At 52.8% G+C, this 24,727-nt stretch overlaps 2 protein-coding genes across 4 annotated transcripts; one reads left to right on the forward strand and one right to left on the reverse strand.

Annotated features, from left to right (window-relative positions):
• The first annotated feature begins 1,059 nt into the window (after nucleotides 1-1,059).
• Nucleotides 1,060-24,617, forward strand: NTMT1 (N-terminal Xaa-Pro-Lys N-methyltransferase 1). 3 transcript variants are annotated; one of them, XM_049895938.1, is made up of 4 exons: nucleotides 1,060-1,203; nucleotides 21,456-21,666; nucleotides 22,503-22,755; nucleotides 23,698-24,616. In XM_049895938.1, the coding sequence occupies exons 2-4, from the start codon at nucleotides 21,505-21,507 to the stop codon at nucleotides 23,952-23,954; spliced, it is 672 nt and encodes a 223-aa protein (XP_049751895.1). In that variant the 5' UTR covers nucleotides 1,060-1,203; nucleotides 21,456-21,504; the 3' UTR covers nucleotides 23,955-24,616. The 3 variants fall into 3 exon arrangements, with proteins under 3 accessions (XP_049751895.1, XP_049751894.1, XP_049751896.1); XM_049895937.1 differs by lacking the exon at nucleotides 1,060-1,203 and adding an exon at nucleotides 14,236-14,649; XM_049895939.1 differs by lacking the exon at nucleotides 1,060-1,203 and having other exon boundaries at nucleotides 21,524-21,602; nucleotides 23,698-24,617.
• On the reverse strand, nucleotides 4,894-10,882 carry C9H9orf50 (chromosome 9 C9orf50 homolog). Its single transcript, XM_049894997.1, has 5 exons — nucleotides 10,354-10,882; nucleotides 9,940-10,027; nucleotides 9,705-9,836; nucleotides 6,650-6,813; nucleotides 4,894-5,089 (listed from the first exon to the last, which is right to left on the reverse strand). The coding sequence occupies exons 1-5, from the start codon at nucleotides 10,880-10,882 to the stop codon at nucleotides 4,917-4,919; spliced, it is 1,086 nt and encodes a 361-aa protein (XP_049750954.1). The 3' UTR covers nucleotides 4,894-4,916.
• Nucleotides 24,618-24,727: the final 110 nt, after the last annotated feature.

Consider the following 24,727-nt stretch of genomic DNA (forward strand, 5'->3'; position numbering starts at 1 on the left):
CCCAGACCCTTGGCTTCTTCTGTTCCACTTGCCCCCCTCCCAAATTCCCCCTTCTCCAAATAAATTCTTTCTCCCTGATCTTGCCCTGATTCTCCCTGCCTCCAAGGTGCCCCATGTGTGGGAAAATGGACCCCTTAGGGCAGGAAGGGTCCCCCAGACCACCCCACTCACCCTGGGGCCAGGGAGCCTCACCCAGCACTGCTTTCCTGGAGACGGGGCTCCTCCTGCTCAGAGGCACAATTGTACCTTGATGTCTGGCTTTGATGAGTTTGAATCCTGAATCCATCACTTAATAACTGTGTGACCTTGAGAAAGAGTTTAACCTCTCTGGGCCTCAGTGTTCCCAGTAGTTGTTCTGAGAGTGGCTTATGAGAGTACACCTGTGTGCACAGCTGATGGCTGGGTGCTAGCACAGTCCCAGCTCCAGCTTTACCTGGTCAGCAAGGCCTGAACAAGACCCCCAATCTCCCTGGGCCTCAGTTTATCTGTAAATGGGTGGAGAGGCCCCAGTGAGGTCAGGAACCCTCAGGAAAAAAGGAACAGTGATTTTTCTGCCTCTCCCAACTCAGCCTTCTGCCCTGGGGCAGGGTTCATTCCTCTCTCTCTGCCATCCTCAGCCCAGCTCCCACTGCCCCTTCCCCTGGCTTGGCACAGGGTCTGGCCATGGCAGAGGGTGAAGTGGGGTTGGATTGGGGTAGGCAGTGAGTGCTCAGGGTACACTCCCAGAGCTGGGGATTGAGGGGCAGGAGAAGGGAAAATTACATCTGTCTTGCCCCCTCCAGGGGCTCTGGTAGGTCTGGGATTGAGGGGAGCAGGAACCAGGATGTGGGCCCCCAGCTGTGGCCACCTTCCCAGCCTTCCAGCCACGCTGCTCCATGGAGCTCAGAAGAGCTTGGCTGCCTGCCAGTCCCAGTGGGAATGTACCAGCGAAAAGGGCCCTTTCTGAAACCCTTGTGGGAGACCTGGGGTCCTGGCCAGGGCGGGGTGAGACTGAGGACCCAGAAACAGCTGGAAAAGCCTCCACCCCCTCACTGCAGTACATCCTCCCACTCCTGGCCTCTCCTTGGTCACCCCAAGTTCAGGCTCTGCCCACAGGAGGAGGCTCATGTTGGACTAATGGGGGGCAAACAGGCTGGGGGATTCTGTGTCCTCCAGGTCAGCAGGAGGACCCCAGAATACAGGGGCTGGAAACCCTAACCGTGGGTGAGTATGTGCGTGATGTCTGTGAGTGTGTGGTGTTTCCACATGTGTGTGCTGAGGTGGGGGTGTCTGTGTGTCCAAATGTGGTGTTTACCTATCTGTGTGGTGTGTTTCTCTGGTATCTCTGTGCCTGTCTTTCAAATACGTGCGTGTGTGTCTGTGTGTGTGGTGTCTCCGGGTGCATCTGTGGTGTGTACGTTTATGTGGTGTGTGTGTGTCCATGTGTGCTGTTTACCTATCTGTGTGGTGTGTTTCTCTGGTATCTCTATGCCTCTGTCTTTGAGATGCGCGCGCATGTGGGTGAGTTTGTGTGTGTGTGTAGTGTCTCTGGGTGCATTTGTGATGTGTGTTTATGTGGTGTGTGTGTGTCCATGTGTAGTCTTTATCTGTGAAGTCTGTGTTTCTCTGGGTTCTGCTTGTGCCTGCCTTTGAAGTGTCTTTGTGGTGTGTGTGTGTGTGTGTGGTGCGTGTCTGTGAGGTCTGTGTTTCTCTGGTGTCCGCCTGTGCTCGTGCTGTATGTGGCTGTGGGCAGTGTCTATGGGTGTCAGTGTGTGTCTGTGTGTGTGCTGTGAGCCAGTGGCAGGATCCAAGCTGACGCTCAAGGTCTTCATGACACAGAATCCGTGTTTGTCGAGGAGGGAAAGAGAAAAGAGAGAGGGAAAAATAACTGGGAAAGGAAAAGAATAGACGAATAAATAAATAAGGGAAGGGGGCGAGGAGGAGCCAGGGAGCAGGGACGGTGGGCGCAGGGGAGAAGAGGGCAGGGGGCTACAGAAGAAGCAGGGACGAGGAGAGCAAGGCGGCGGCTCCGCACGCCCGCGGGCTCAGGCCGCACTCTGGGGCGCTGGACGGCCAGGGCTGCCCGGACCGGGGCGCCAGGCCAGAGGCTCCGCGGGAGGGGCTGGGGTGGACATTCCTGCCCCTCCCCTCCCGCAGGTCCAGCCGCGACCCCCGCCCCCGCCGAGGCCGCCCCGCTGAGAAAGCGCTCTGAGATCGTGGGGGGCCGCTCCCACCCGGCCTGGCTCTGGGGGGCCCCCCCCGAAACGCCACCAAGGATTTTTCCAGACGTCTCCCCGCCTCACCCCCCGTGCTCCACGCGGGACTCAATTTCCAGTGCTCGTTGCTGACAGCGCTGTTGCAAGCTTAGCAGTTTTTGGTTGAACAGCAAAAAAGAAAAACAGAGAAGTTGGGGGGCTGGGGGCGGGGCCTCCAGCTCCGACTGCGAACTCCGGGCAAGTGGAGAGTCGGCAGCACCGCAGGAGGGGCTGGCCTGGCGGCCCTCAGCGCAGCGCGAAGGCAGGCGGCGGCGGGAGCACGGGGTCGGTGGCGGGAAGACGCGAGCTGCGCACGCGGGGGAAAAGTTTCCAACCTTCAGCAAGAGGCTGAGAAGTTTCGGCCGCATCGGGCAGTGCCAAAGACAGGCCAACACTGCCCCCGCGTGGACGCGGTGCGGCGTTGCAGCGGGCGGCGGTACGCGGGCAAGCAGCGGCCCTTCGTGGAAAACTGAGGCTCAGAGAGGGCGGGGCAGGCTGTGCAAGTCACGGGAAGGAGGTGGTAGACTCAGGTCTTCTCAGAGACCCACAGGCTCGCCAGGGAACAGAAATAATGGGGTGGGGTGGGGGACGTGAGAGTCCAGAAGGGGAGGGGTTGCCATCCCAGGGACTGAAATCTCCTTCCAGCCCCCACAGAAGGGGGCTTGTAGCACCGCTCCCCGCCCGGTTTCATCCCCCTACAGGGTTTGTCCATACTGTGCCTAAATCTGTCGTCTTTCTTCCGGAGCCCCTTTAAAAAGGCCTCCTCCCATCCACTACCAATGGGGTCCCAAGATCACCCACCACCATCCAGGCCAACCCCCACCACTAGCACCCGTTCCTTTCCTGTTAAGGTTGTGCCTTGGTGTGGGCTCCATGGCTGTTTCCTCACTGGCCAGAAGGTGGCGATAAAGACCTGGCTATTGTGGGGGGCGGGGGGCGTGCTGGGTCAAAGGGCTGCTCGGAGGTGAGAGGAGGAGGGAGCTGGAGCTATGTTCCAAACCAAACCCAAGCCCGTTGCCTTCAAGTGGATTCTGACTCAGTGACCCTACAGGACACAGTAGAACTGCCGCACAGGGTTTCCAAGGCTGTATAATCTTTATGGACAAAAACTGCCACATCTTTCTCTTTTGGGGAGGCTGGTGTTCAAGCCGCCGATCTTTCTGTTAGCAGCCGAACGCTTAACCACTGCGCCACCAGGGTTTCTTCAAACTATGTCCAGGGGGTTGGAACTCAGGTGTGGGAGGGCCAAACCTTGCAGAGGGTTATGGGGGTGGCACTGGGGATACTGGGTGAGGGCAGGGGTCAGAGGAAATTCTAGCAGTGCCTGCCACCTGGTCCTCCACCACCTCCTGATGTGGCTTTGAACACTACCCCTCCCACCCACACAGAACAAGGAGAGAAACATCTGGCACTGGCCCACCCAGATGCTTGCCCTCCGGGGACCAGATGGTGTGAACCCAGTTGGGGAACACAGAAGACAAACGTTAATCCACACCCAGGCCTCTGCCCTTATCTGGAGTCGGGGTGCCCTCACTCCACAGGGGTCAAAGATGGAGGCTGGGAGTCTCCATCCCCAGGCTCCTGGTCACGACTGGTGCCTGCCACACATATGGACAGACCTAGGCCTACAGAAATTTGGGTCCAGGTTCAAGGTACAAGGCAGGGTCTCTCACTTTCCAGAAGAGGGGGTCACTTGGGTCAAGCCCTGAGCCTTGAGGAGTGACTTGCCCCCTCCCCTCAGCCTTGTCCCAGCTGTGAGTCCCCCTGGCCCAGGGACCCTGGACTCCAGCAATTAGGCACTTGGAACGGCTCCTACCGTGAGACCTGGCAGCGGGTTCCAGCCGCCTAGGGTGTGCGTTTATTTGCGGGGCAGGGGAGGCCTCTCCTCATCCTCTGACATGGTGGGCGTGGGCTTGGGCTCCAGAGGGCATTCACCTCTGAGTGCGAGGCCGTGTTTTCAAGGGCAGGAGGAGCTGGTAACCCTTAGGGTGGCCTCGCTTCAGGACTGACTGCAGCACCAAGTTGGGCAGGAAGGATTCCTAGAGGGAGGAGAGGACCAGCTGGGCACCATGGGGGCCTTGACGCAGGAGATGGGGCTCTCTGGGATCAGGGGCATTTTACACCACAGGCCCATGGACATCACTGTTGTCATCCCCATTTCACAGCTGAGGATACCAGGATGCAGAGAGGGGAAGCCACTTACTCTACGCCTCCCAGCCTGTAAGAAGTGGGATCTGAACCCAGACAGCTGAGCTCCAGAGCCCACCCTGTTGACGGCTGAACTTTGAGAGGGATGCAGGGACCCAGGGCCAAGTCATTACAAGTGTTCGTGGTACCTGAGAACCCAGGGAGGCTTGAACCCATGCCCCGGCCACCCTGCCCAGACAGGGGTCTCTGGGTGCCTGGCCACCAGCAGGTGCTCACCAACTTCTGGCTCCACGAGCGGGGCAGTTTGCCCATTTGCTCCAGGATGTTGTGAGTGTCCAGGTGGGTTCTGAGGTGCCCCCGCTGCTTATGAGTAGTTGCCCTGCTGATGCGGGGCAGGCTGCTGCTCATGGAGGCATTGTCAAAGAGACTGCCCTGTGGCTCCTGGCTGGGTCTGAGGGAAACAGGAGGCTTTGAGCTGATGTACTCGGGCTGGCAGGGCCCAGCCCAGAGGTCTGTGGGGCGAGGAGGGGCGCCTCACAGGCTGGGGCAGTCCCAGCTCCACGAGGAGCTGGCCGTGGCCTTCTCCTGCCTGGCCCCAGGGCACAGGGCTCTGGGCAAACTCTCCAGCCATCTTGAGACACTCCTGAACACCTGCTCTGACACCACGGGCTGAGTGGCTGTCTCGCTCTCGAGGAGGTTCTGCTGGACTGTGGGAGAGAGGGCACTGGTCAGGCCCTAACTGGGTGCACCGTGTCCCTGCCTTCCTCTTCCTCCTCTGGCAGGGAAGGCCAGGCAGAGCCCTGTCTCCATGGCAACCCAAGGCTCCCCAGTCCCTTCTGGCTATCTCCAGAGCAGACTTGGGTTTTCAAACTATTTTGTGTGACTGTTTCTGCCATTATTACTAGGCTGTGCCACCTCCCCTAACAATCCTGTTCCAGCTCAAAATGGGTCCCTTTTCCCACAGTGGGAAGGTCCATCCCCCCACCATGGAACTCCAAGAGACAATGGATGGCTGGAGGGGGTATCTCGGGGCAGAGAGGCTTTCCTGCCAGCAGCTGCCCTTCTGGCTGGTCAAGGACCCCGAATTCCCCAAGGGCTGCCTCAGGATGGAAATGACTGGGCAGCAGTAGGCCAAGCCCTCCTTTTCTCCTGTGTACCCTGGTGCCCTGAAGTGTGGACCACAGCTCCTCCTGGCCAGGGGCAACAAGGAAGTGTTTCCCATGCCAGCACTGCCACTGGCATCAGATCACGTCTTCTGGGCTTCCTCCCTCCTTTCCTCGGATTCCGAAGAGTGGCCCTGGGGCACTCTGGCTTCTGTTCCTGGCTGCTGCGTGACCTTCAGAAGCCCATTCTGCTTTAAGGGCTTCAGTTCCCCATCCAACAGCCAGAGGATGGGCTAGCCGAAGCTCTAAAGAGGCTGGGTGGGGCTCCTTGGGAATCCAAGAAGGTCCTGGATTTCTAAAGCTGCACCCACAGCTAGGCTTTGGGGCTGCTGTTTCTTCAAACTGCACATAGTAGGTGCTCAACGAACAGATGCAGGATGTTGGCTGCTGGAGTCCCTGAGGGCTGCTGGTCATGCCACACTCAGGGCTGAGAAGAAAAAAGGTGGGCAGGTGGAGAAGAGTTTGTAAAGGTCATGGCAGAACAAGGACACTACCTTTTCACACCTGCCTGGTGCCACCCCTTCAAAACACTCACTGTAAGCGGTGTCATGGACACTATGACATCCGTTCCTAGAGAGCAGAGGGCAAACTTCTGCTGGGAGCCTGGACCTGGCGGCTCCAGCTCGGAGCTGGTGGAGTTTAGCTTCTTTGCCCAGCCAGGTGGTGCTACCTCCCTGGGAGATGGACGAGGTCTGTCTTCATGAAGATGGGAGATGATGCTTTGGGTGGTCTCTGGACCTTCTCCAGCTGCTTTAGGCTACACGGTCGGGAGGCTGTGGGTGCTGGCTCCAAGACAGGCAGATACGGTCTGTGAGGGCCCCTTGGCAGTGAAAGTCCTGCTGTGGTGGCCAGGCCTGGGTGGCCATTGCCTCCTGAGGTACCACTGCAGCTGCTCCCTGGCAGTACTTACCTTGGGACCTCTCTCCTGGACCGCAGACCCTCAATGAAGGTCATCCTGACATCTTCCAAAAAGGCCAGTTCAGGTGCCTATGGCCCTGGCAAATAGCCCTTCACTGCAGGGTCCAGTGTCACAGCCTCTGCCCTCCAGCTCCAAGCTGGACCTCTCCTAAAGTACCGCCCCCTGCCCTCATCTTGTCTACTTACATGCACAGCTGCGCTCCCAGTAGCGGAGTGCTGTGTCCCGGAGGGTCTCGTCAGCGAATCGCACCCGGAAAGGGCAACACCGCTTGCGGGGCCCCAGTCTTTCCCCCGAGGAGCTGTGAGTGAGCACAGCCTTGAGCTTGGAGGACTGTGCACTGTGGAGCCTGCTAAGAGAGGTGATGCAGCAGCTGAACCCGAAGCCCCCCCTCACCCCACCCCTGGCAAGACACATCCACCAACATTAGACTCTCCTCAACACATCTATCTGTAAGACCAAGCCGTGAGTTAATCACAGTCAGGGCAGCCGGCACCTACTGAGCACTTCCTACCTGCTAGGCCCAAGATGGAACAGGCCTCATCCTCCCAAGCCTACACAATCCTGTGAAACACCATTATCATTCCCATTTTACAGATGAGGAAACTGAGACACAGAGATTTTTCTTTTTTTTTTTTGATTTTTCCAAGGTCAGATAGCAGCTAAGGGGTGGAGTCAAGATCTGAATCCTGGTTTCAGACCCGGCACTCTTATGTTGTTGTTGTTAGGTGCCATCGAGTCAGCTTCGACTCATAGCGGACCCTATGTACAACAGAATAAAACACTGCCTGGTCCTGCACCATCCTCACAATTGTTGTCATGCTTGAGCCATTGCTGTAGCCACTGTGTCAATCCATCTTGTTGAGGGTCTTCCTATATTTCACTGGCCCTCCACTTTACCAAGCATGATGTCCTTCTCAGGCACTCTTAGGTATCAAGCATTTTAGCAAAGGGAATAAGTGTATGAACTCAGGAATGAGGTACCATTGAGTTCCATCCTGACTCTTTGAGCCTCAGTTTCCTTATCTGTAAAATGGAGATGATTAGTGTGTCGGCTCTACAGAGCTGTGAAGAGATGAAATGGGTTAATCCCTGCAAAGTGCCCAGCTCAGGGTCTGCAGGGCTCAGAGTAAACATCTCTAACTGGGAGCTGTTCTTACTATAATAATTGTTATTTGTTTGCATTTACTAATTATTATTGTCACCGGTCTCAGTTATGCCACTTCCTAGTCACGTAACCTAGGTCAGGGGACTCAATCTCCCTCAAGTCTCCAGTTTGTACTTTTCTCCTTTAAATGGTATATCTTATACCGAAACCCCAAACCCATGGCCATCGAGTCAATTCCGACCCAGCACAATCATATCATTCTCATGAAAAGTTTGGTGAATATCAAATAACTTATGTGATGCATCTAGTACAGGGCCTGGCTCAAGGCTTGTGCTCAACAAAGGGTACCTGTTATTGTTACATTTCTTGTTAATTAATTTTGGCCTAAAGGACAAAGCTACAGAAGGGCCTGCTCGATCCACGAGGCTCTGTATTCAGAAATGCCGTGTTCGACCTTAAATGTGTGTATATTTATACATCTGCATCCATTTAACTGACCACATCTGTATGTCTGGATAGCTCTTGAGGGGCTGATTTCCATCAGTCCACTCAAGAGCGAATCAGCCTAGAGGTGTCTAGGACAGTGCCTGGGATCTAGTTATCCCACAGTTGTCTGCTTATGAGCTCCTATTCTGGGCTGGGCTCAGTGCCAGACAAAGGTGTGAGAGGTGCCCCAAGTCTACCAGCAAGTCCAAAGTCTCAGCCTGTCCATGCAAGGGCTGCTGGGGCCTATTCTAATGCATGTCAATGTCACCTGCAGGCCTCCCAGGAAATCTCACACATGGTAAGGAGCTCAAGTATTGTCTCTTGACTATGAAATCTATAAATATGTTAGCACCTACTTTTACACACATTTGAGATAAGTTCCATTTTTCCATGTATTATATCTCACCAGATATAGTGTATTTATTTGGCTTGATTGGTTTAAAGTCCTAGGTTGGCAAATACATTTCTTTCTTGTGCCTACTCTGATCCATCAATAGTATCTGCCTGGAGCACTGTGCCAGGAAGGGTTCTGAGACTCAGTGGGGAAATGTGCTGTGATCAGTTAGGACTGTCTGCCATAGGTACAGGATGAGGAAGAGTGGTATGGGGGCTAGGTATTTGCCCTCTCTGGTCTTTAAATTCATGAGCAGTCTCTTCACCCTTCACCCGTAAAGCCTGTTTAAACTGGAGGAATTTTTCCTACTTTCTTTTCTGCCTCCACCAGGGCTATGACAGGTAGGTTCAGGTGAGCTGTAATACTCAGGCTCTTCTCCTACCTCCAGCCCTTATTTCATTTCCCCTGATATTTGACATATAGTAAACACCTAACAAAAGTTAGAGGAAGAAATGGATGAATGAATGGTGGGATGGGTAAAAGAATGGAAAAATGGCCGGGTGGGTTATGGATGGATGGATGGACTGATGAATGAATTAATTAAATGATCTGAATAGAAGGATTGAATCATGGCAGATGGGTGGATGGATGATTATGTAGATAAGTATGGATTATGGATGGCTTCATGGCTAGATTAGGGATGAATAGTGTCCTGGATTTACAAGTGGATGGAAGGATTGGCAGATAGTTGATCACTGGATTCATGGGTGGCTATGTAGAATCATGAGATTTTATGGATGGATGGATGGATGGATGGATGGGTGGGTGGGTGGGTGGGTGGGTGGGTGGGTGGGTGGATGGATGGATGGATGGATGGATGGATGGATGGATGGATGGATGGATGGATGGATGGATGGATGGATAAGTTCGTGAATAGGTTGGTAAAAGACCTGGTTCTCAGATAAGATGCATTCGAGGATGGATGAGTGAATGGGAGAATGAATACATAAATGAATTCATGAATGAACCATAAATATGTTATCAGAAGACCTGATTAATAAATGGTTGGATGGATAATTCAAGTAAAAGACCGATTCACAGATAGATCTACGTAACGATAGATGAGTGGATGGAAGGTTGGATTCATGGATGGATTATGAATGCTTTGGCAGAAGACCTGGTTCTTGGATGGACAGATGGACGGATGAATAGATAGTAGATGGATAGATTCATGGATGGGTGAGTAAAAGACAGAGGAAAGAATGGAAGGAAAGAAATATCTTTTCTTCCCACCCCCGTATCTCCTATAACTCACTGTTTGGTCTTCCTGACCGTGGTGAATTGTGAGCAATCACTCCTCAGGGACCCCAGGTCAGGTGTCTGATGGCGCAAAATCTTAAGACTGTCTGTGGACACAGGCAGCTCCTGGAAGAACGATGGCTGGCCCCTTGAAGACAAATAGGCCACATCTGGCATGAGTAATCAGGGTTCCCTATCTCTGGAGCAACTGTGGGAACCGTCTCCCCACCAAAGAGGTGGCCAACACTTACCGCAGGTCTGGGAGGAATGAGACCTTGGGACACTGAGAATCGCGGCAGCGCTTTGACACACCCACTTGATGTTGCGATGCTGAGGATGCTGGGAGCCAGAAGAAGGTGGAAATAGTTATGATTCGTCCAGCTGCCCGACAGCTCTTACTAGGCTCTTCCTAGTTACAAAGCGTTGGCCTCAGTTTCCTTATCCGTAAAATGGGGGCAATAGTAGTCCTCCCCTCAAGAAGTAGTTGTGAGGACTCTATGAGGTTATCAACTAACATTAGCATCATTCTCAGCTTGGGGTGGGGCAGCTGCGGGACCGTGGGACCAAGCCCCACCGGAAATAATTAAGCCCCGCCCTTACTCCGCCCCGCCCCTCCCCCTCCGGCCCAGGCCTGGCCTCACTCTGTCGCTTCGGCGGCTGCTTACCGCTCTTGGATTTGAGACGGCACAGGAACTCACGGAACCTGTTGGGGAGGAACTCTCGTAGCAAGGCCCCCAGGGGGTTCGGGGCCTCCCTGGCCAAGCCCCTCCGGTGGTCCTCCTCTCCAGGCGTTGGACACCGGGACACCGGTAGCCCCCGGGGCGCGCTGGCTGAGAGCAGGGGCGGCAGCAGCAGGGAACCCAGCACAGCCGGCTTCTGCGCCACCCGCTGGACCACTGTGGGCAGGGCGGGCAAGCGTGGCGCGGGGCTCCCAACGTTCACCCCAGGATCTGTAGCGTGGTGCACCAGTATGTCCGGGAGCCCACACCTAGGGACCTGCCACCACGGGGCGCCGACCTCGGGGTCCCCTGGGCCCACTGAGCCCCTCGCGCCAGCCTGCAGAGGGGCTGCTCGGAGCTCGGGCAGGGTCAGCCAGGGCAGCAGCGGGTCTCTCCTCGTTCGGAGATCTCCATCACTGGGAAACCCCTTAGGCCCCACCTCCTGGGCCCCAGTCTTGAGGTGATGCTGGAGCATGGCTGGCCCTGTACTCTGCTCAGGGCATCCTCACGCGAGCAAGGGGTGCGGAGTGCCGTGTGAGGTGTGGGGAGGGCATAGATAGAGCAGCCCCCAGGCCATAGTGCCTAGATGGGGGCAGCGCGGTTTGGGGGTTAACATCACTGGCTCTGCAGACAGTGGCCTCAGGCTAGAGCTCACAAGCTTCTGTTTCCTCATTTGAAAAGTGATGACGGTAGGAGCGCCCACCTTTCGGGTTGCTATGACGTTTAAATGAGGGAATACATGGGAATTGCTCAGAAAAGTACGAGGCACATTATAAGTGCTCAACAAAGACTAGCTGCTATTCTCAATATTTTAAAATTACTATTTCTGATTTAGTCTCAGCTCCACTACTTATTAGCCGTGTCACCTTGGGCAAGCTAGCTAATTGACTTCTCTCAGCCTTTTCTCTCAGTGTCCTCATCTGTAGAATGGGGACAAGAGAACTACCTGCCTCTTTGTGAGAGTGAAATAGCATCATGCTGGTGGGGAGTACTCAACACGTGTTGGAGTGTTCAAATGTGGAGGCTAGTACCGTTATTAGCACTCACTCTCCTGGGAGCTAGGAAACCTGGCACCAGGAGGCAAAGGAGGGGAATGTAATTTGACCAGCAGTTCACCAGTCCTGGTGGTGCCTCAGAGACCCTGGGGGTGGAGATTGTTGAAAATACAGACGACTGTCCCCACTTCCCACTCCAGATTTTGATTCAGAAGATCCGGGGTGGGGCCAAGACACGTATTTTTAACAAACTGCCTCCTTTGGGAGCCAGAGCCTCAGCCCTGACCCCAGCTCTCACACTGGGGATGTCCAAGCCTGCTTCCTCCTCACCACATCCCATCCCAAGATTGTTTCAGCTTGGAGCTGGCTCCTGGTGTCACACTCACCCTGGTGGGACTTCTGAGTGGGGCCCGAGAAGGTCCCGAGAGCTTAGAGCCCCCTAACAGGTGGGCTGGTCCCTGGGTGAGCCCATCTTCCCAGGCTGGTCCCACTGTGGGCCCCTCCCTGCTGCCTCCAGGACCTCTTCAGGCCATTGTGATCCACCCCTCACACACGGCCACCTGAAGAGCAGTGGGCACTGAGGCCTGGGGGCAGAGGGTGGGGCTGTCATTTCCAGGGGACTGAAGGGGTGGGGAGCAGGTGGGATTCCTGGCCAGGGAGGGTGGCAGGAGGCCCAGGTGGGTCATATTTGGGCAGAAGATTGGCTGGGTAGCTCTTGAAGCAGAACGTGCGCTGCAAGGCTAGGCAGTGAGGAATGCAGTGGGCCTGGAAACTAAGATCCAATTTCAAGTGCATGTCTGTGTGACACTGGACATGTTCCTCCCTTCTCCGAGCTCCATTGTAAAATGAACTGATGGACTCTCAGCTAGGGGGGAGGGGAAGGAGGCACATATTGTGACACTTGGGTGGGGGTCAAGGGTAGTCTGAGCAAGTAATTTCATTGTCATAGCATAGTTTTACAGTTTGAAAATGGAAACATGACTTTGTAATCCAAATTACAGGGCATCTGCCTGGAGGAGGCATCACAAAAGATGTTTTCCATTTTCTGCAAATGCTCCTTAACTAGGGATGTAGGGGCATACCTCCTTGGGGAGTTAGAATATTGAGTGGGGAGGTGAGAAATCTTTATATTTATCCAAAGGGTGTAGGAATTTTTAAAACTTAGATGAGGAACTACAGACTAATTAGACAATGTCTAAGAAGCCTCCCAGCCCTTGCACTCTGCAAATATTTATTGAGTAGCTATTATGTGCTAGGCTTGGGAATTCAAAGAGGTTTTGAGGTCAGGGAACTAGGCAGACCTGGAAAGACCTTGGAGGTCTGGGTGTGGGGAAGGAGCTTTCTCTTTCATTGGCAGGAAATAAAGGTGAGGGTAGATTTTTAGGAAGATGCCCTGGTGGTGAAAATGGTTAAGTGATCAGCTACTAATGTAAGAACCTAGCCGCTCTGCAAGAGAAAGACCTGGTGATCTGCTTCCATAAAAATTATAGTCAAGAAAACACTACGGGGCAGTTCTACTCTGTCACATAGGGTCGCTATGAGTTGAAATCGACTCCGTGACACCTAACAACAACAACAGATTTTTAGGCATGTGAAGAGCTGTGATCAGAGTTCTCCCACAAAAGAGAATTCTAGGCACTCCCAGAAGTAGGAATTTCCCAGGATCTATCTTTTTCCTGTCACCAAGACCAAACCCACTGCCGCTGAGTCCCACTCATAGTGACCCCACAGGGTTTTCAAGGCTGTAAATCTTTATGGAGGCTGCAGAGCAGCTGGTGAGTTTGAACCTCTGACCTTTCTATTAGCAGCCGAGTGCTTTCATCACTGCACTACCCAGGCTTCCTCTTCTCTTAAAAACATGGAAAATAAAGCTAGGAAGAGGGGCCCAGTTCAGGGCAACCAAGTAGGCTGGAGAAGATACCAAATAATTTGTACATAAACAGATATGGGGGGCTCAACTGCAGCCAGGACTTTTCAGTGCCCCCACCCCCAGAGCTTGCACTTCATTAGAGCAAACACACTTCGATCACGTCCTCTGTGCAACACCGAACTGAAGGCACTGTAAATTTAAGGCCCGGATGTCAACCTAGGGAAAACGAACTTACTAATGATGAATAAGGAGCCCTGATGGTGCAGTCGTTAAATGCTGGGCTGCTAAAAAGTTCAGTGAGTTGAACCCACCAGCAGCTTCTGTGGAGGAAGATGTATTAATTTGCTTCCTCCTCCTGGATTCTGACTCATAGTGACCCTATAGGACAGGGCAGAACTGCCTCCAAGGAGTGGCTGGTGGATTCAAACTGCTGACCTTTTGGTTGGCAGCAGAATGCTTAACGATGCCAGGGCTCCCCATCAAGATTACAGCCTTGGAAATCCTATGGGGCAGTTCTGCTCTGTCCTGTAGAGTTGCTCTGTGTCGGAATCAACTCATCGGCAGTGGGTCATGTTTGCTGTAATGGCGAATATTGTCATTATAACAGCTTCCATTTCCTGAGAACCCACACTGCAAGTGTGTGGCTGAAGGCCTGACATGCAATATTCCACTAATGTAACCCTCAGAGCATCAGGTGGTGAGCAATTACCTCTGACTGGCAGAAAAGGTGACTAGAGCTTGGAGAGGCTGTCAGAGCGTACCTACCTGCAAGCCCACATTCCCATCACGGCTCCTTCAGGGGCCCACTCCAGAATTTCTGTGCTGTATAGAAACGACCTAGGGGAGGGCAACCTATTTGGACCAGAAACTTCATGGGCTTGTTCTGCTTACTTGGGGTGGCAATTCCTTAGCCTTGCCAAGGGTATTTCTTTTTCTTTATTTTTGGGGCGGTATAATCTAAGATGCTAATGGAGATGGGTGGGAATTGAGGAGTAAAGGCTTTTTTACCCAGTGGAAAACACTAGTTTTTAAAAGCCCAGCCTCGCGGCCTCCAGATGAGCGGGTGCACGTGCCGGAGGCTAGGCGGGAGTCTGGTGCTGCGGGTCTCTCAAGCCGGGGAGGTCCTTCCGGGTACGGAAAACGCCAGCTAGGTCCGCAACCACGGGGCAGGGCCAACAGGCCCCGGGGCGGAGCCAATTGTGGCCCCGCCCCCGGGCGCCCGGAAGTGACGTGCCCTGAGCGGACAAAGGCATCGTGCGCCGGGAGCAGTTGCGGCCCGTCGTGGTTTGGTTTAGCAGGCTGTGGACCTGTGGGGTCTCTGCTACCCTCCTTTCCTCTCCGTCCTCTTCTCCCGGGTTCCGGGAGTCCCCGCCCGGGGTGAGTAGCGTGAGGCGGGGCGGAGGGCAACGGCCTCTGGGAGACGGGAGACGGGAGAGGGGAGGCCCCGACCCCCAACCGCCTCAGCGCCCTGAAGACCCGGCTGGCCTCGTGACCCCGGCGCTGCGTTGGTGCCAGCCGAGGCCCCTCATGCATACCCCCAGAGGTCCGCGGGCTGGACCTGGCTAGGAACTCCGGGAGTCCGCAAGGCGGGGGGACAGGAGGAAAGCCAAGGCACCCCAAGCCTGGGCCGGGCACTCCCGCGCGTCTCACTCAGCCTCAGTTTCCCCGCTGAGAAACAGAGATAAGGGTTGCACCCACCTCGGAGAGCAGGTGTGAGGATTTCTTAAAATGTTCAGTTCAGAGCCAGGCACAGTTAAGTTCCCGTTTCATAGGAGCTGGTATCACATTTAACCTTGGGCTCAGCCCCAGCTCTGGCCGGACACATGTGCGGCTCATAAGACAGCTCGCCGCCAAGAGTCCTTGGAGCCAAGGTCAGCCCTTTTGTAGGGAGACTGCCATATCGAAAAGGCTTTGCTGCCCACCAAACGTGTGATCTTTTTCCTCCCTGGACCTGGGTTTCTCGGTTTGAAACGGCTGATGTCAGAGGCCCTGAAGTTGGGGTGGGGCACTGTAGCAGATGGTTGTGATGTATAGAACCATTGTCTAGTGAGATGGGGTGGGTTCCTGGGAGGGACCAGGGCCTTGACTAGGGTAAGAAGCCTGGACTCCCTCCTTAATTCTGTTTCAGGTTTTCTCTGTTTTAAGGCACATTACTTTTCTTTAGTGTATTGTTTTTTCTGTCTGTAAACTGGGGACTTCTAGAGGGTTGGAGGTACACGTGGAATGCTTTCCTGGAGGTCAGAAGTCATAGAGCCAGAAGGGTAGTGTCAGAAAATCTCCTCTGCAGTGGCTCTGTGCTTATGCTGGAGGGAAGCTCCCTCCCTCCCTTGCAGATTTGCAGAGCTGCTGGGTCTACTAGATTGACTGACTGCCCAGCATAACAGTAATGGTCCCTGAGGTGTGTCTAACGCTCCATAGGCTATACATTTCAACCCATTTTTCACATTTCATCATCACAATTGGGAGAGTTGATGAGAATCTTATTTGACATAGATTAGCCAGGCACTGTGTGGAGCACTTTATGCTTTTCATATACACACTTAACCCTCACCGGCTTTCTGTAAAGTTGGTATTACTGTTCTCATTTTATAAAGAAAGAAACTGAGGATCAGGGAAGTGTCTTATCTGAGCTTACACAGCCAGAAAAGCAGAGCCAAGATTCAGACCTGGTTTACCTGACTGCACCAGAGCCTGTTTTTGTTTTTAATCTTTTTTTTTTTTCTAAATCTTTTTCTTTCTCTTGTCTTATTCATGGAGCAGGCTGCCATTCTCATATGTTGAACTGCTGTCCACACAGATCCAGGGAGGTACGGGCCCTGTCCATGAGGCTGCAAGAGGGAGGAGGTAACTTCAGCAGGCTTTGCTTCCTGTTGCCTTCAGGAGTTTTCTTGAAGGCAGTTAAATGAAGAGGTTGATTATGGTGACAGCTTCAGCACCATCTTCTCCCATGGGTGCTGGGAAAAGAATTAGACACTGGGGTGGCTGCCCAGGTGTCTCCTTAAGCACCTTGGAGGAGGAGGAGGAGGGGAAGGCCAGTTGACTATGAAGGATGCACAGATAACGCTCTGTGTGCTGAGGAGCAGAAGTTAACAGTGAGCAAATGGCTTCCCTTCACCTCCAACGTAACCTAGAGTGCACACAAAGCCAGTTGGTGCTGTGGCCCCCTCCCAGGGGCAGCAGAGTGTAGAGGACTTCCTTTGGTTTGACTGCCCAACCCTGCAGTCCTTGCTGACTCCTAGAGACTGCCTGCCCTGCTCCAGTCTGGACACTGGTGCCTAAGTGTAGACAGGACCCCAGGAATCACGTTTACTGGTGCCATTTCCCAGCCTAGATGTGCCTCCCCTGGCCTATTCGTAGAATCTGTGTGTAAGTGGAATTCTTGTAAATTAGATTCTTCAGGGGACCTTGACATTTAAAGGAATCACGTAAAGCTTTTGGTAAAGCAAAAAATTATATTGTCAGTAACAGCTCTCAATGTTATCAGTTTTGAATGGTTAGATTTTTGTCTGTAGGATTTCCTTATAAGTGGAAAGTGGCCGTAGCCGCAAAAAGCTCATTCATTGTTCATTCAACACTAGTAACACTCGCCTTGTATTAGGTGCTGTGCTAATGGTATACAAGATAATGTCCCTGCTCTCAAAGGGGCTTACAGTGTGGTGGGGGAGGCCAGCAAACAGGCAGCATGGAAGCTGCTGGCTCCAAATAGATTCTGTTCATTTGATCAGAAGTGAATGTTGAGTGCCTTTGTGCTGTATGGGATGCGCAAAGAATAGAGTGATAAATTTCAGGGTGCTGACTGCTCTCTAAGAGCTCCCCATCCAGTGGGGAAGATAAATTTGAATACAAAGCCTGAAGTTTACCAAGACAGTGGGCGGTAGGAGGGGGATAGGGCTGATCTCTGAGCTCCAGTCTGAATTGGAGCACTGCTGGTGTGAGGGTTGTTTTGAGTGCCGTCCTCACTGGGTGACTGAGGTTCTGGAGAGGCTGTGACATGATTGCTGTGGTACCTGTTGGCAGGGGGTGGACAGCCCACTTGGCCTGGACCTTACCCCCTTTAGACTCCAACCACACAAGCAGCCCCCAAACCCAGCTACATGGTGTCACTCAGGCTGGTGGCCCCTTTTCCTGTTAACTCGCAGGGAGCCACACTGATGTGTACCCTGCCATGGCCAGCATTCGTGGGTATTGGCAGATCTCTACATTCTTTTGCTTGCCATGTACCTCAAGATTGAAGCGAGAGTTCATTCATCCAAGCAGCGGGCCACTTTCTCTTTCTGGGAGGTGCGGCTTCAAGTGCTGGGGCAGTGGTGGGGGAGCATTGCAATGAGTCAAGGGGGGTGCAATATTTAGAACCAAGGTCTTCCTTAACCTGTTACCTCTGAAGCTACATGATTGGTGCAGTAACTGAAGCTTGTCATCATGGCCCCAAAACTTGAACAGCGAAGTGAGGGTATCAGTCTGAGTAGACTCAGGAATCTGAAGAGAAATTTGAGGAGAATTCTCTCTGGGCACAGCTAAAGGGTTCTATTACGGGTGGAAACAGTGCCCAAGTTACAGATCTAAGGAGGACTGTACCCTGGTGGAGCATATGGATGTTATCAGCTCTCGTCTGGCCCCTGAGAGCCCAGTGTATGACTGTGTTGATGAAGAGGACCCGGATCCGCTGAAGGAGCCAAGTCCAAGGATGGAGAGCAGGCCCTTTTCCGTTTGCTCTCAATAGCCGTGGTGGGCCCTTCCTTGTTGCTCCCACTGACTGGCTGGGTCCTCTAGAAAGAGCTGACTGACCAGTGACAGAAACAGAATTGCATCCCACCTTGGCTTGGTGTGGTTAAGAGCATTTTGAGCTTTTTGGCTGGGTGGGCCTGCTGCTTCTGGAGGGCATGTTTTCTTTCAGGACAAGCTCAGACAAGCTGTGCCTTGGGTGCTACTAACAAATGTGACCAATGGACATTCTTTAGCTTCTCTTGTGTTTTGTTCCCCTTTCTCTCCTAATTGTCTCTAAATTGTGTCTTGAAGGCCTTGTGTGTGTCCTCAGGCTACTTTTTATCTGATTATGTCTCTCGAAGCATTCCTTGATTTTATATTTTTTTTTCATTGAGGATTATACTTGGGTTCTACCTGTTGACTCTTCCTGTGTTGATCCTATAGTTCCAGGGGTCAGTGGTGTCCTCTTGGACTTAGGACAACCAGTGGAGTAGTGTAAAGGTGCACGGGGTACCAAAGCTGGAGCACAGAAGCCAGAAGCTTTCCTGAAGGAGTAGAGAGGTTTCCTCACTGCCCCCAGGGCTCCTCCCCTAGGCACCTGCACACAATCCTTCCCTCCGGGAGCTTCTCGGCCAGTGTTGGGGGGATCATTCTTCTGTCAGATACTGCAGTGAGGGATGCCTGGGGGCTAGGTGCTGGGATGCAGTGAAGAACTGGCAGGGGCCTGCCTTCTGGAGCTTACATTCTAGCGGGGGCTAAAAGACAGTAAGTGAATAATGTTATTTCTGATAGGAATACACAATGGAAGGCAGCAAAACATAGTGAATGGATAAGGGTGCTGGAGGAAGCCAGTTAGATTTGCTGGTCAGGGAGGGCCTCTTTGAGGAGGTAACACCTAAGCCAAGACCCAGATGATGAGAATAAACTGACCATGTGGGAAGAGCAATCAAGGCCTAGGGCTTGTGCACGGACCGCTTGACCCTTGGTAGTTTACCTCAATTCCATGTGCATCAGATCCCTTATCTACAAAGTGGGGGTGATTGTAGTACCCGACTCACAAGGTAATTTGTGGGAAAGATTCAGTGGTAAATGAAAAGTGCCTACCGAGCATATGTCCAGCAACAGGTAAGCGGCTGCTGCTGCTATTGCCACTACTTCCGATGCTGCTTGTTCGCTGTACTACTCTGCCTCAGATTAGGTCACAGTGTAGCCCTGACCCTTCAGAAACTCTCAGTTGATTGGTTTCTCCTATTGACAAGTAGACCCACAGCCCCTAGCATGTACCCGGTCTGCCTTTCGAGGCTCCTTTCCCACAGTATTCTCCTCTCTGCACGTGTCAGCCAGCCCGGCCCGTCACCAGTCCTCATGCACCATCATGCTGTGCTGCCTCTGGCTTATCCCGAGCACTCCTTGTCCTTCAACGCCCAGCTTAGCAGCTGTCTCCTCTGGGCTCCTGTCCCCACCTGCCATTCAGAAAGGATTCCTCCATCCTTTGCATTCCCACAGCACTTTATGGCTCAGAGTCCTCAGTTTTTCTGCCTAGTATTTAGTTGATTCCATGTTTTTCAGGTCGTGCTTGCTGTAAGCTCTCTGAGAAGATGGTATTTTATTTTGATAAGCCTCGTAGCAAGGAGCTTTGTTTAAGTGGTTAAGAGCCCAGCTGCTAACCGAAAGGCCGGCAGTTTGAACCCACCAGCCGCTAGCACAGAAGAAAGATGTGGCAGTCTGCTTCCGTAAAGATTACAGCCTCGGAAACCCTACGAGGCAGTGTCTTAGGCTGGGTTCTCTAGAGAATCACGACCAGTGAAGCATATATATAGAGAGAGATTGATCTCAAGGAAATGGCGCATGCAGTTGTGCAGGCTGGCAAGTCCCAAGTTTGTGGGTCAAGCATCGTGTGTCATGCTGGAGTCTTCTTCTGACTCACGTAGCTGCAGAAGCTAAGGAACGCAAGATCCCACAAGTTAGGTGGCAGGCTGCTGGCCCAAGTCCCAAGAACTGGGGGTCAGATGCTGACAAGCTGAATATAGGATCCAGAGCATAGCAAAACCCAGTGAGCTTTACCAAAAAATCCACATATGTTGGATGCTGGCCGCGCCCCTAAGGAAAATCCCTTTCAACTGATTGGCTGCTCACAGCAGATCCCATCATGGAGGTGATCACATTGTATCAGATTTCATCATGAACGTGATTACATCGTTATATGACTGCCAAACTATATGACTGACAGACTACATCATAACTGCCAAACCGCTGAGAATCATGGCCCAGCCAAGTTGACACACAGCCTGAATGATCACAGGCAGTTCTGCTCTGTCCTCTAGGGTAGCTATGAGTCGGAATTGACTCGAAGGCGATGAGTTTTTTTTTTTTTAAGCTTCACAGAAACTAGAACAGTGCTTTATGTGTGGTGAATGTTGACTAGTGCCAGTGCCTCAGGTAGAGGTGTGGTCCATTCACCCCTTCCAGGCATGATGTGGCCCTGCTGGCTGAGTGCGCAGCTGCCAGGTCACCTCACTCTCCTGGAGGTTGTGGCCCTTCGCTCTGCTGCAAGGGCATTGTCTGCTGTTTTGTGATTCCCTCCCCACCAACATAGTCTCCTAATCTGTGTCTGCGTGTACTCTTGCCCCCTGCAGTCCACATAGCTGCCAACACAGTCTTCCAGAAACAGATCTTCTCATGCCGGTTAACCTTAGAACGGTTCAAATTCATACTCTTTAGGGTAAAGTCCAGACTACTAAATGTGACCCATAGACTTGAGTTTCCAGTTGCAAAGGTTTTTTGCACTCTCCTTGCTTCCTGGAGCAGTATTCTTGCCCTCTGTTTTTTTGAGTAACTCTGCCTCATTCTTCAGCTGCAGTTTCTGTGTCCCTTCCTAGTGGATGCCCTCCCTCATCTCCCCCAACTGAGCTGGGTTCCTCTGGTGTATGCTCTTATAGTTCTTCTTTGCAGCCCTCACTACTGTTGTAATTGCAAGTATCGACGCCTAATTTTTACTGTCTGGCTATATCCCTGGTTCGCAGCACAGTACCTGGCACAGAGTGTCCTCGCTCATTGTTAGTAAAAGAATGGACCCCACGATGAGTTTGCTTCTGTGCTCATAGGTGAGAGGGGAAAGGGGGGCATAGGGACACCTCAGGCCCCTCCCGGCATCAGCTAGAATGGTTCCTCGTTTTGCTGTCCTTTCTCCTAAATGTAGATTGGGATTATCTGTCTGCTGGGGTCAGAAGCCACTAAGTCAGGTGTCACTAAAGAACTAGAGGCCAGGATTTTTTATTTTTTTGCTTTGATACGATGACAGTTTTGCAGAATGATTTGAATGCAAGAGCAGGAGCAGATTTGACATAGTCAAATGTTTCTCTACATCAGGCAGGATTGTGTGACTAGCAAAGCCTGGGGTGAGATTGGCCCTTTACCTGAGGGAGCCTTTCTTCTGGGTACCTGGACTGAGCTGATTTTCTCCTCTTTTTCTTGCATAGGAGAGGCACTGTTGCTGAGCACTTGAGCAGACACGTGGTTGGTGACAGTATGACAAGTGAGGTGATAGAAGACGAGAAACAATTCTACTCAAAGGCCAAGATGTACTGGAAAGAAGTCCCACCCACAGTGGACGGCATGCTCGGGGGGTATGGCCACATCTCCAGCATCGACATCAACAGCTCCCGGAAGTTCCTGCAGAGGTTTTTGAGGGTAGGCAGGTCTGGTGTGCTCTCCAGGAGGAGAGGCTGTGGCTCTGGTGGCACCGCCTGGTCTGCATGGGGTGCCACCTTTGACATGTAGTACCACAGGGACCTCAGTTAACTGTATTGGATAGCAAGGCCTGTGTGTAGGGGTGAGACCTCGGGCTCTGGCCTTTGCTTTAAGGTTACCAGACAGAAGCTGGCTGTTTTGCTGGGGAACATGGGTGCTGGAATATAGAAGTCTGTTCAGTTTTGCCAGGAATGAGCCATGTTTGTGGGCATCTGGCTATTCTGCCATACGCAGACTCCTACCAGCGCCTTGCTGTGGTTTTAGCCCAATGCCTTTTACCCCTCCCCTCCTCTGTACAGGCTGGGATCTCCGTAGTGGAGCCTCCCTGGGCCCTGCTCCTTTCTTGTCTCTCCCCTGGCAAGCCCTGGAGGCTGCTGCTTGCTCTCCTGCTCTGTCCGGTGTCCTCCACCACCCACGAATTTGTCGAACTCCCTTGTTGACTGATTGTCTTGCTTCCATGCTTTTTGCTGTTTAACTCTTTATTCCCTGTGCTGTCATTTTAATGGGGTTTCAGGAGGGAGAGGAGATTAATGCACACACTCAAGCTACCACCTTTAAGTGGGAGTCAGCTTTCGTTTTAAAAACATGTGGCCCAGATGAAAGAGAATGTCCTATGCATATATCCGTTGATGGTCCCCACCAGCACTAGCTAATAGCTTGTACTGAGTCCTGATTGGAATCTTTCCTGGGGGTAATAGGGACCTGCCCCTTTGCAGTGACAGGGCCTCTGTGTTTCCCACCCTTCCCTATGGATTATACCTTTCTCTGCTTTTTAGGAAGGCCCAAACAAGACAGGAACTTCCTATGCCCTGGACTGTGGAGCTGGCATTGGAAGGATCACTAAGCGGCTGCTCTTGCCATTGTTCAAAGTGGTGGATATGGTTGATGTGACGGAGGACTTTCTGGTTAAAGCTAAGACCTACCTGGGTGAGGAGGGCAAGAGAGTGAGGAACTATTTCTGTTGTGGTCTCCAGGACTTCAGCCCAGAGCCTAGCTCTTACGACGTTATCTGGATCCAGTGGGTGATAGGTGAGGATTCAGCTTCCCTTCTACACCTTCCTCTGTCTCCTGCCACTGAGGTTCCCCCAGGGCCTTCGGAGCCGTGCCCCGTGCTCCTGCAGCACGCGGGCCAGCGAGGAGTCCTCGTGTCCTCCACGCGTCTCAGGACCGTCCTAGAGACTCAGTGTAAAAGCGGGGCTCCTCAGGATCTCCCTTCAGTGTTTCATTGAAACTCAGTACCTGCTGCAGTCCATTTGGGGGCAGTTTTTGTTGAAAAGTTAAATGGCCAATTACTGCATTCAAAGAATGTGAAGATGAGTTTTTATAAATGAGGGTTTTTTAATAACAATATGAAAAGCTTAAGCGTCGGCTGTTCCTGCTGTTCGCAGTGAGCAAGCCCAGCTTCGATGTCTTGCACCTGCTTATCTTAGCAGCACACTTGGGGCTGACCTAGGGTCCTCCTCCCGTGGCTGCTGATTTGGTGGCAGGCCAGTGTGCTGGCAGTCAGCCACCACCTCCAAGGCCGGCCATGGGCAGCATGGCCCTGCTGTGAACGCTCTGGGCCTGTATCTTGTGGACCCAAGAAGCCTTTGGCTGGAACTTGAATGTAGGGAAGGGAGTCTGTTTGGGAGCCCCTGCAGTGTTGAAACTGAGACCAGGTACACTCAGGTAGGCTGCATTATGTGTGGATTAAGGCCAGGGCATGGAAGTCTGATGATCAGGGTTCAATCTCAGCCTCACACCCACTGCTTTTGCCCTTGGGTAGGTGTCTTCTGAGCCAGTTTCCTTAAATAAAATGGAATTTAGTAGAACCTCCCAGGACTGCTGAGAGCCAGTGAGGCATCCTGTGTTAAGCACCTAACAAAATGCTGGGCACAAATGAAGTGCTCAGTAAGCAGTGGCTGTAAAGCACCAGTGGCACGTCCGTGCTGGCACTGCTCCCGTGGTAACCAGGGCTTCTACCTTCCCCAGGCCACCTGACTGATCAGCACCTGGCCGAGTTCCTGCGGCGCTGCAAGCGGGGTCTGCGCCCCAATGGCATCATTGTCATCAAAGACAACATGGCACAGGAGGGCGTGATCCTGGACGACGTGGACAGCAGCGTGTGTCGGGACCTCGAGGTGGTGCGCAGGATCATCCGCAGTGCAGACCTCAGCCTTCTGGCAGAGGAGAGGCAGGAGAACCTCCCTGACGAGATTTACCACGTCTACAGCTTTGCCCTCAGATGAGCCCCAGCTGGGTGGCAGAGAAACTGAGGGACCAGTGTGGGGGTGGGAAGGGAGCTGGCAGCTATGAGAGAACCAGCGGCTCATGTTGACGGTTCAGGGGTATTGAGAGACCACTAAATATACCTGTTTGCCATCTACTCACTATACAGACTCTTTTTATAGAGGCAAAAGGGGACCCAGTGGGTCATGCAAGGAGCCTGGCTCTGGCTGCCTTGAAAGGCAGGGAGCAGAGCCTGTGTGGCTCTAGGTGCTCCCTATATGGGAAGACAGTGATCACATCAGACGCTGAAGTCCTCTGGGTCTTGGCTAACACCATCTGGCCTTTCAACCATAGATCTGGCTGCCTTAAGAGGAAGAAAATATCCCTGTTGCTGTGGACTTGAAGAACTGGGGTCTTTACCTAGGGGGGAGAGAGGCATGGCCTCCTGGAGAGAGATAAGCCAGGCCGTGGAGCCTGTGGGTGCCTGCACACTCCTGGCTGGGAGGCCTACCCTGGAGTCAGCCACGTTGTGCAGCTTGTGGGAATCTCCATGGTTCTGAGTCCTATTTGGTGATGGCGCCCTGGTGTCTATAATGAATGTGACAGTCACAGCATCCTGCAGCAAGGGGAGACACCTGTGGCTCCTCCTGGGCAGGCATTTTCAGTTGAAAATAAAAAGGGATGAATCCCTGGACTGTTAAAGCCCTAGCCAGGCTGGAGTGGTGCTTTCTGTATTTGGACAATAGTGTCGCTTTATTTGGAAGCTCTCCCTCAAGTGCGTATCTCCTTATGC

Source organism: Elephas maximus, chromosome 9 (assembly GCF_024166365.1).
Source record: "Elephas maximus indicus isolate mEleMax1 chromosome 9, mEleMax1 primary haplotype, whole genome shotgun sequence".
In the NCBI taxonomy this organism is placed as follows: Eukaryota; Metazoa; Chordata; class Mammalia; order Proboscidea; family Elephantidae; genus Elephas; species Elephas maximus.